Below are 11,677 nucleotides of genomic sequence, written 5' to 3' on the forward strand. Positions count from 1 at the left end.
ACGCATTCTCCCTGTCCACGCATTCTCCCTGTCCACGCATTCTCCCTGTCCACGCATTCTCCCTGCCCACGCATTCTCCCTGTCCACGCATTCTCCCTGTCCACGCATTCTCCCTGTCCACGCATTCTCCCTGACCACGCATTCTCCCTGCACACGCATTCTCCCTACCCACGCATTCTCCCTGTCCACGCATTCTCCCTGCCCACGCATTCTCCCTGTCCACGCATTCTCCCTGCCCACGCATTCTCCCTGCCCACGCATACTCCCTGCCCACGCATTCTCCCTGCCCACGCATTCTCCCTGCCCACGCATTCTCCCTGTCCACGCATTCTCCCTGCCCACGCATTCTCCCTGCCCACGCATTCTCCCTGCCCACGCATTTTCTGCAGGAGAGATAAAACTGCTCAACCAATAGTAACTATCTTGGAAACAATAGTAATTCATCCCAGGCCAGAACATTGAGCACCCACTTCCTCTATAACTCAGTACTGTGTACACGCCCTGTGATGGTGGTGTATTCATTACCCTGGCAGTAATGGATGGAAGGCCAGGCAGGGGTAGGTCTGTGTGTCCGGCCGGCCAGCCTGTGATGGTGGTGTATTCATTACCCTGGCAGTAATGGATGGAAGGCCAGGCAGGGGTAGGTCTGTGTGTCCGGCCGGCCAGCCTGTGATGGTGGTGTATTCATTACCCTGGCAGTAATGGATGGAAGGCCAGGCAGGGGTAGGTCTGTGTGTCCGGCCGGCCAGCTTGTGGTTGTGTTGTATTCATTACCCTGGCAGTAATGGATGGAAGGCCAGGCAGGGGTAGGTCTGTGTGCCCAGCTGGCCAGCCTGTGATGGTGGTGTATTCATTACCCTGGCAGTAATGGATGGAAGGCCAGGCAGGGGTAGGTCTGTGTGCCCAGCTGGCCAGCCTGTGATGGTGGTGTATTCATTACCCTGGCAGTAATGGATGGAAGGCCAGGCAGGGGTAGGTCTGTGTGCCCGGCCGGCCAGCCTGTGGTTTTGGTGTATTCATTACCCTGGCAGTAATGGATGGAAGGCCAGGCAGGGGTAGGTCTGTGTGCCCGGCCGGCCAGCCTGTGGTTGTGGTGTATTCATTACCCTGGCAGTAATGGATGGAAGGCCAGGCAGGGGTAGGTCTGTGTGTCCGGCCGGCCAGCCTGTGATGGTGGTGTATTCATTACCCTGGCAGTAATGGATGGAAGGCCAGGCAGGGGTAGGTCTGTGTGTCCGGCCGGCCAGCCTGTGGTTGTGTGTGGGTGCTTCATTACGAGGCAGCTCCCTTTTATTAAAGCTCTCCTTTCTCTCCCTCATACAACAGACTCACGCCTGGTCGGTTCCCATGTCAGCCTTGCATATCAGCAGTCTCATATAATCCTGCCCCCTGGCTACAAACTCCTCTCCTCTCCACCTAGGAGTGGTTTATCCACTTTCTCGTACTTGATACAGAAGCGAATTGAGAAACTGAAAGAGGGACTAGAGCTAGATATACAGCCGAGATCAACTGAGAGAAAGAAAAAGCTGTTTCACACTGGTTTAACAGCCTGCTCAACCCCTGTGTGTGAAAAGAAATAAACGCTTTGCACAAAGAGTGCTCCATCTTTTGTCAGATGGAACACTTGAGGCCTAAGCAGGGCTGGTCCCCCTGCATCTCCGCCCCCTCTACCCCCTCCTCCTTCCAATTATTTTCCCTTTGTCACCACAGACATATTTGGCATGAGGGGGCTCATGATGGGGTAATCTGTCCTGAATCTCTGAAATCGATAACACCCCATAGAAAATTCCCCGAGCTGTCAAAAATAGGTTGGAGAACTGTCTGCCAGGAAAGTAAATCTGCCAGGTAGGTTGGAGGATTGCCATGGTAAACGTACAACCAGCTGTTCTGTCCCAGCCAGCCCCCAGGACAATGTAAAGCATTCCCACAACTTCTCCTCAGGTCACACTCATAACAACACACTATAGAAAACATCTCAGTTGTCTGTCTGTTCTTCCAAGCAGTTCTTAGTTAACAAAACAACTATGTTGTTCTACTTTGTAAAGAGTTGAGAGGAACAGTTGTCTGTTGTCTGAGAAAGAGTGAAAGAGAGAGAGAGAGATAGAGAGAGAGACTCACCATCAGAGCTGACAGTGTCTAGATGTCCAGGGTGTCCCCCCTGTCCTGTGTCTCTGTAGTCCACCCAGTTAATTCCTTCCAGACTGTCATAGTTGGACGTAGCGCTGTCCTCCACCGGTACCACTGTGAAATGGGGCATGTTTTCATCCGCTGGTTAGGCCCTGACGCTAATAATCCTCAGTATCTCCGGATAGGCTTTCAGCAGCTAGCGGTTAGCGCTGTCCTGCCAGCCTTGATCAGCCAGCTCAACTCCCAGGCAGTCAGTCAGTCCTACTAATCTCAGCAGCATTCCACTACCCTGCGCTCACTTCCTCTGAGCACATTACCATACCATGGCCCTGCCCCCTCTACCAGCCCCGGCCCCAACCAGGCCGGCCTCCTGGGCTGCTTGTGTGAATAAAAGAGGTGCTGCCTGTCATGTAGCCTGGGATACTCAGTCTGGCAGGGGAGGAGAGGACTCTGAGACACAGTCAGTGTCCCAATGTCGTCAGCACCACTGCTGACTCATATCATATACTCAGTGGTCATATACTGAGAGAGAGGCAGAAAAGGGGGACAGCAGGGAGCCCCATATGTTGTTAATTGACTACACACTGAACTCTCTCTCTCTCTTTCGCTCTCTCTTTCTGTTGTCTCTTTCTCGCTCTCTCTTTTCTCTCTCTCTCTCTCTCTCTCTCTCTCTCTCTCTCTCTCTCTCGTCTCTCTCTCTCTCACTCCCTCTCTCGTCTCTCTTTTATCTCTCTCTCTCTTTCGCTCTCTCTTTCTGTTCTCTCTCTCTCTCTCTCTCTCTCTCACACACACACACACACACACACACACACACACAGTCAGACAGACAGACAAACAGTCCTCTGTGTATGTGGGTCTTTACCAAAACACACACACAACTCTGAGACGTGGCAGTTTGGAAAAGAATCAAATAAACCACGTGTTTGTTTGTTTGAGAGAGAGAGAGAGAGAGAGACAAGAGAGAAAGGAGAGAGGGAGAAAGAGACAACAGAAAGAGAGAGCGAAAGAGAGAGAGAGAGATAAAAGAGAGACGAGAGAGGGAGTGCGAGAGAGAGCGAGACAGAGAGAGACGAGAGAGAAAGCGAGAGCGAGAGAGAGAGAGAGAGAGAGAGAGAGAGAGAGAGAGAGAGAGAGAGAGGGAGTGAGAGAGAGAAAGTGTGTAACACAACCCCTGCGTTTGGCATAAGCAGAGGAAAATATGACACAGTGAACTACCCAACTCTCCCCCTCCTATTCCTATTCCTACAAACAACATAATGCTGATGTCATATCAGCCTTTGACCTGAGGAACAGACAGCAACATCCTCTGTATTCTGTATAGACTGTATAGGCCTACGATATAAATTATTCTGCTTTCCTTTTAGCCTTTATAGCTGTAATACAATACAGTAAAATTATACAGTACAATTACTGTATACAGTAAAATAAACATGAACGGAATCTTTACAACAGAATCTTTACAGCGTCTTTACCACAACGACCCAACCCAAAGCATCAGTAACAGACTGCAGCTGGAAGAAAAACCTCATGTGCTTTTATGTCTTTGGCACTCCTAGCTAAGGTCCTCTTTTATTTTCCAAATCTACCTTGAATGTAGTAAGATTTACCCTACAGGCAATTCCACGGTAATGATGCTGAGAATCCAATTTTTCACTTTAAAATGTATGTCAAACAAAAAACAATGATGATTACCAAACGTTGCATCTGCACTGTTCTCAAATACATGTGTTTTTGTAAAATTTTCTTGGGAAATGTATAAAAGTAGGCCTTGTGCATAGAGTTGTATGGTTTGTTTAACTTTGTAATCATTGTTTTTTGTTTGACATAAATTTAAAGTGAAATGTAGGGTACTGTGACATTAAAGTAACAATGTAAATTATAGGCAAGAGAATGTTGGCCTCCTGTAAATATAAATAGCCTACTAATACCTTTTTGCCCATAATCCAGAACAGGCCATTTTAGTTGTGCGTTTCATGGCATCTATTTAAGATATCAGGGGAACTAACCTTAAATAACATCATCTCTTTCCTTCCCTCTTTCACTGAAAACCAGAAGTCCCCAGGAAGACAGATCACAGGGCCTACAGCAGCCTGTAATTAAAGAGGCCCATTAAACATCCTATTTTAAGTCATTTGAGCTCTACTCTTCTGCTCTCTTTGGACTTCTGGGGCCTCTGTAGAAAACGGTGTCACAGTTGGTAGAGCATGGCACTTACAAGTTGCAATACCAGGGTTATGGGTTCAATTCTCATTGGGGTCACTCAAGACTCACCTGTACGGAAATGTTTGCGCTCACTCAATACTGTAAGTCACTTTGAATAAAAACATCTGCTAAATGGCACATACTATTATTATATTATGTAGTGGGTGTCATGGGTTTACATATTTACCCCCTTCTATCTTATTGCACAACAGCCAAAACTGACTGTTTTCAGTTTATGGTTCACAGTTCAATGACTGTGTTAGGAAATTAAACAGTCTGACTTTCTTGCGTAATCCAGGCAATGCTGGCAATGTCACATATCGTACTTTGGCCTGCCTAGTAACAGTAACAATTATAAGCAGAACAGTTCAATACACAGTACATTGTGTCTTTAAGTTCAATTCAGTAATACAGAATCTGTTTCAATAGACCTTTTTGGGTCAAAATATCAGACCTGGGTCCAAATACTATTTCAAATATCTCAATTACTTTCACATACATTCGAAGTAAGTATTCAGATATATTTTATTTCAAAAGACAATTAGTTGAAAATGTTTATGTATTTGGAAAGACAATTGGAAAGTTTTTGAAATACTCAAATACACGGATTCAAATACACTCCCATGCAGGTATTTCAAAATAGTACTTTTTGGTTTTTACAAGTAACCATTAAAATACTCATATAAAAGTACTTGTTTTGGGCTGTGTATTTGAACATATTTTTAATACCAGATACTCAAATACATACTGTATGTATTTGAACCCAGGTCTGCAAAATATACATTGACAAAAAATTACTCCGAATGTGTCACGATCGTCGTAACGTTGAAGAGAGGAGGACCAAGGCGCAGTATGAATACATACTTGATTTATTTAACAAAGACGAAAACGAAGAACACTTGACAAACTAATACAAAACAATAAACGATGAACGTGAAGCTAAACAAAACTAGTGCTGACACAAACACTACACATAGACAATAACCCACAACCCACAATACAAAACAGGCTACCTAAATATGGTTCCCAATCAGAGACAACGCAAAACACCTGTCTCTGATTGAGAACCATATCAGGCCAAACACATAGAAATAGACAAACCAGACTGGGTCCCGGACTGAAGACCATCCTAGAGGGCGCCACTGGACTGAGGGGCAGCTCCGGACTGAGGGGCAGCTCCGGACTGAGGGGCAGCTCCGGACTGAGGGGCAGCTCCGAACTGAGGGGCAGCTCCGGACTGAGGGGCAGCTCCGGACTGAGGGGCAGCTCCGGACTGAGGGGTAGCTCAGGACTGAGGGGTAGCTCAAGACTGAGGGGTAGCTCAGGACTGAGGGGTAGCTCAGGACTGAGGGGCATCTCCGGACTGACGGGCAACTCCGGACTGAGGGGTAGCTCAGGACTGAGGGGCAGCTCCGGACTGACGGGCAGCTCCGGACTGAGGGGCAGCTCCGGACTGAGGGGTTGCTCAGGACTGAGAGGCAGCTCCGGACTGACGGGCAGCTCCGGACTGAAAGGCGGCTCTGGCAGCTCCCGACTGGCGGGCGGCTTTGGCGGCTCCCGACTGGCGGGCGGCTCTGGCGGCTCCTGACTGGCGGGCGGCTCTGGCGGCTCCTGACTGACGGATGGCTCTAACGGCTCAGGACAGACGGGCAGCTCAGGCAAACTATGGTCAGGGCGTGACAGAATGAAAGCGGTGGTCCTTTGTAGAACATTCGGTAGCACTTTACTTTACAGAACGGAATAAAGTTATTACATGGAACAGTATGGTAACAAGTTAGTTACTCACAATTCATTCATTCAGTAGTATTACCCAGCCCTCTAAACTAATTGTCACCTCTGTGTCTCCCCAGCTCCCCATCAAACATTTCCCAGTTCTTCACACAGACTCTCTCTCTCTCCAGTCTCCACTGACAGAAGCCTTTGAAGTAGTAGAGGAGATATTTTTCCTAACTACTCGCCTACGTTGCATTTACCATGCCTTTCTTGGAGTGTAATTGCCACCGGGATGCCAGTGAAAGGCCATATAAGGCTTTGCCCCGGACTGCCCAGCCTCAGCCAGCCAAGCCCTAACCCAAGCCCCAGCCCCAGCCACAGTCCCAGCCCCTCCTCCAGCCCCAGTCCCAGCCCCTGCTCCAGCCCCAGTCCTAGCCGCTGCTCCAGCCCCAGTCCCAGCCCCTGCTCCAACCCCAGTCCCAGCCGCTGCTCCAGCCCCAGTCCCAGCCCCTGCTCCAGCCCCAGTCCTAGCCGCTTCTCCAGCCCCTGCTCCAGCCCCAGTCCCAGCCGCTGCTCCAACCTCAGTCCCAGCCTCAGTCCCAGCCGCTGCTCCAGCCCCAGTCCCAGCCCCAGCTCCAGCCCCAGTCCCAGCCCCTGCTCCAGCCCCAGCCGCTGCTCCAACCCCAGTCCCAGCCCCAGTCCCAGCCCCAGCCGCTGCTCCAACCCCAGTCCCAGCCCCTGCTCCAACCCCAGTCTCAGCCGCTGCTCCAACCCCAGTCCCAGCCCCTGCTCCAACCCCAGTCCCAGCCGCTGCTCCAACCCCAGTCCCAGCCCCAGTCCCAGCCTCAGCCGCTGCTCCAACCCCAGTCCCAGCCCCTGCTCCAACCACAGTCTCAGCCGCTGCTCCTAGCCCCAGTCCCAGCCCCTGCTCCAGCCCCAGTCCCAGCCCCTGCTCCAGCCCCAGCCCCTGCTCCAGCCCCAGTCCCAGCCCCTGCTCCAGCCCCAGTCCCAGCCCCTGCTCCAGCCCCAGCCCCTGCTCCAGCCCCTGCTCCAGCCCCTGCTCCAGCCCCAGCCCCAGCCCCTGCTCCAGCCCCAGTCCCAGCCCCTGCTCCAGCCCCAGTCCCAGCCCCTGCTCCAGCCCCAGTCCCAGCCCCTGCTCCAGCCCCAGCCCCTGCTCCAGCCCCAGTCCCAGCCCCTGCTCCAGCCCCAGTCCCAGCCCCTGCTCCAACCCCAGCTCCTAGGCACAACCCCAGCTTCAGCCCACTGCTCACTGTGTACGGCACATTTCAAACTCATTCCACGGAGGGCCGAGTGTCTGCGGGTTTTTCGCTCCTTCCTTGTACTTGATTGATGAGGTCACTAATTAGTAAGGAACTCCCCTCACCTGGTTGTCTAGGACTTAATTGAAAGGAAAAAACAAAACCCAGCAGACACTAGGCCCTCAATGGAATGAGTTTGACACCCCTGGTGTACGGTAAGTGCGGCGTCAGTGAACACTAGGCAGCCAAGCAGCCAGAGACAGACGCATTCAGCTCGCTCACTCACAGTGACCCAGTCATGGGGAAAGAGTTCCTGTAAACAGGGGTCAGCTTGTGTTCAGACATTCACAGCAGGAAGGGACTTGACTAAAGGAGCTGCTGGACATAGTTCTCCACTACACAATCTCTTGTATAGACCTAGTGGGGCATTTTCTCAGGGTAGAGCAGAGCTATGAAAGTGTGCTGTGTGGTGCAGATCAGGGGGTTAGAGCAAGGCCACTGTAAACTTATGGGTTAGAGTGCAAACAGAAGCTTTGAACAAGCAGCAAAGCCATGTGTGGGAGATAATTGATCACACACGAAAGCATACTCTCGACACAATTTACTCTCACCTTTACTCACCTTTCTACATTTGATTTGGCAGACCCAAAAGCTCTTGATTAGTTGTCTGTGTCATCGTCTAGCGCCCTCTTTTGGATAAATAACAAAGTACAGTACCTTGACAATCCTGAATGAATTCTGTGCATGACAGATATGTCTAAAGAAAGGCCCATACTAAAACAAACTATTGCTTTTAGACAACAAAGGCTTGTTTTATCTTTAACAAGATTAAACAAACTCTGGGAATGACGTCATACAACTGACACTACCAACTGACACTACCAACTGACACTACCAACTGAGAAGTAAACTTCAAGCAACGTTCACCATGAGGTGAGGCTAAAAAACAACTGTTCTGAACACACAAGTCTATAAGCCAGCAGGCAAATCTATTCAAAGTGGTCAAGCGCATTTCCCCCCAATAAGACTACATCAGTAACAGTAAGCCTAGAGGTCAACAATAGGACTTCTACATCAGTAACAGTAAGCCTAGAGGTCAACAATAGGACGTCTACATCATTAACAGTAAGCCTAGAGGTCAACAATAGGACGTCTACATCATTAACAGTAAGCCTAGAGGTCAACAATAGGACTTCTACATCATTAACAGTAAGCCTAGAGGTCAACAATAGGACTTCTACATCATTAACAGTAAGCCTAGAGGTCAACAATAGGACTTCTACATCAGTAACAGTAAGCCTAGAGGTTAACAAAAGGACTTCTACATCATTAACAGTAAACCTAGAGGTCAACAATAGGACTTCTACATCATTAACAGTAAGCCTAGAGGTTAACAAAAGGACTTCTACATCATTAACAGTAAACCTAGAGGTCAACAATAGGACTTCTAAATCATTAACAGTAAGCCTAGAGGTCAACAATAGGACGTCTACATCATTAACAGTAAGCCTAGAGGTCAACAATAGGACTTCTACATCATTAAAGGTAAGCCTAGAGGTCAACAATAGGACTTCTACATCATTAACAGTAAGCCTAGAGGTCAACAATAGGACTTCTACATCATTAACAGTAAGCCTAGAGGTCAACAATAGGACTTCTAAATCATTAACAGTAAGCCTAGAGGTCAACAATAGGACTTCTACATCATTAACAGTAAGCCTAGAGGTCAACAATAGGACTTCTACATCATTAACAGTAAGCCTAGATGTCAATCGGTGTTTAGTGTAAATCCCATGTCACAACTTTGAGTTAAAGATGCAGTCTGGGATCTTAAGCACAACAAATTTGTAACATATTGTACGAATTGGATTCCTAACATAATGTATGAATTGCAAAAAAAATTCAACAACATATCATACGAAATGGATGACGTAATACACAGTTGGATGACGTACTCTAGTACATAAACGTGAGCACTACTTTCAAAACTACTGTCTGAAATTATACAAAGGTTCTGGAGCATCACTTGAATGTTATGTGAGCGTTACTAACCCATTGATCAAAATGTTGTTCATTGTTGTTCTCGCCATTCTCCACCCCCGACTCCTAATTGGTCAATGGTCACTGCGGGCATAGGAAAGATCGCAAATGAATACTCCTCGAGTCCTCTCTCCTTGCCTCCTTCTCAAAACCCATTGGAGGAAAAGGTCAGAGAGGCGGGACCTCTGGCATTCTCATCCAATGGATTTTGAGAAGGAGATGAAGAGAGAGAAAAGAGGACGCACAGAGTGCAATTGAGATATTCCCATAGTCCACTGCCAGAACAAAAAACAGGTGCGCAGTTCTAAATTAACCACTAGATGGAGGTATTTACATACACTTTATCATGTTAAAACCACACATCTGTTAGAGAAGAAAGGGTTTACTCACTCAACCACAGAGTATCTTTGACTCAACTCAACATGTATAGCTATTAGATTGTAATATTTAATTGAACTAGAAAATCTGGGACTTTTAAGATGAACTTACCAATATGACCAATAACGCTCCTCGTTGACATTACAGAGCAGTGCAGTCAGGAGCTGACAATGAACAATAGATGGAGATCATGACGTTATCCAGTATTAATATGTTTCATTCAGTAAAGAGTTATTGATAACATAACACAGCCTGGGGAAATAATTATTCAAAAGATGAAGGATTGGGAATCTAGGAGAGGTCTAAATGTCACTGGATCATATTGGTCCTCATTGTTTTCTTAAATGAAATGGAACCTATACTTCAACATACAATACATAAGAGAAAGTCATGACAAAAGTAACAGGTCTACATCATAGCTGTGACACACACACACACACACACACACACACACACACACACACACACACACACACACACACACACACACACACACACACACACACACACACACACACACACACACACACACACACACACACACACACACACACACACACACACACACACACACACACACCTCCAGATAAATGATGGGGACCAGGGTGCTTCATTAAAAGCCTGCTGTTAGACAGACCGTGATTGCCAGCTGTGATTTCCACCTTCAATTGGATTTAACCTTTTAAAATGTACAGAGCCCATTTAATTTTAATCTCAATTCAAATCAATTAAATCACATTGTTGTTGTCTTGTCTGGTGTTGTTTTTCTCCTACTCTCTCTCTTTCTCAGTCTGTTCTGCATCTCTCTCAATATTACCGTATCCATTCCAACCCTACCCGGGGGTAAACCTGTCTGGTTAGATTGCAGGCGATCAGTGTTTGTAATCGGGTTTGGTCTCCTCTCCTGCAGAGATGTGGCTGGTCATTGGGGCTGTGGCTGGACCGAGCGGTCAGACAGATGAGAGGCCTCAGTGCTGGCCAGGGCCATAAAGAAAAGGTCATCCCTGACAGCAACAACAGGCTAATTGACACGCTGCAATTGAATGGCTTTTATTTATCTCATCAGGAAGGTAGGAGGAGTCAGATGGGCACATGTTCTCCTTTGCGTTGACGGCTTAATAATACAGACAGCAAACACTGAAAGATGAACTTATGTGTGTTTCATGCCTGGAGGTTCCCACTAAGAACATGTGTGCCGAGTGTCTGTCAATCAATCTTGATGGGTGCTAAACACTGTAAGTAGTAGGACCCTCCCTTGACTGTAAAGGACAGTGACCTAGTGTCTATCTGAGTGTATACACGTGTTGATTCATGTGTTGATATTTAAGATGGAGCCTAGGAGGTGCTGTACATCTATGCCCCCCTACAGAGTCCACCACCCCCCAGTCAGGCATTGAACATAGAGGTGTGACATAGAGTCACCTCAAAAATGATTGACATCCTTGATAAAGATGAGCAAACAAGACTGTATAAAATTAATTATATAAATACTGAGCTATTTTATATGCTCAACAAACATTTAAAAATTATATCATTTTGTACTAATACAATTGCTCAGGAAATATATTTTGTTTAAAAAAAAAAAAAAAAAGAATATCACTGCAACTCCCGTACGGACTCGGGAGAGGCGAAGGTCGAGAGCCGTGCGTCCTTGAAACAACCCAACCAAGCCGCACTGCTTCTTGACACAATGCCCACTTAACCCGGAAGCCAGCCGCACCAATGTGTTGGAGGAAACACCGTACGCCTGGCGACCGTGTCAGTGTGCACTGCGCCCGGCCCGCCACAGGAGTCGCTAGTGCACGATGGGACAAGGACATCCCTGCCGGCCAAACCCTCCCCTAACCTGGACGACGCTGGGCAATTGTGTTCCGCCCCATGGGTCTCCCGGTCGCGGCCGGCTGCGACAGAGCCTGGACTCGCACCCAGAATCTCTAGCGGCACAGCTAGCACTGCGA

At 47.9% G+C, this 11,677-nt stretch overlaps 1 protein-coding gene across 3 annotated transcripts in view; it reads right to left on the reverse strand.

Moving 5' to 3' along the window:
- Positions 1-9,396, reverse strand: part of LOC139575808 (solute carrier family 12 member 4-like) — a 49,224-nt gene extending 39,828 nt beyond the window's left edge. Inside the window, exon 1 of one of the 3 annotated variants that reach the window (XM_071401131.1) lies at positions 9,354-9,396. In XM_071401131.1, the coding sequence (XP_071257232.1) occupies positions 9,354-9,357 (4 nt within the window). In that variant the 5' untranslated portion in view covers positions 9,358-9,396. Of the gene's footprint in view, positions 1-2,118; positions 2,757-9,353 lie in introns of those variants that run through there. The other 2 variants (XM_071401129.1, XM_071401132.1) reach the window with 2 other exon arrangements.
- Positions 9,397-11,677: the final 2,281 nt, after the last annotated feature.

The sequence above is a fragment of the Salvelinus alpinus genome, chromosome 5 (assembly GCF_045679555.1).
Source record: "Salvelinus alpinus chromosome 5, SLU_Salpinus.1, whole genome shotgun sequence".
Classification (NCBI taxonomy): domain Eukaryota; kingdom Metazoa; phylum Chordata; class Actinopteri; order Salmoniformes; family Salmonidae; genus Salvelinus; species Salvelinus alpinus.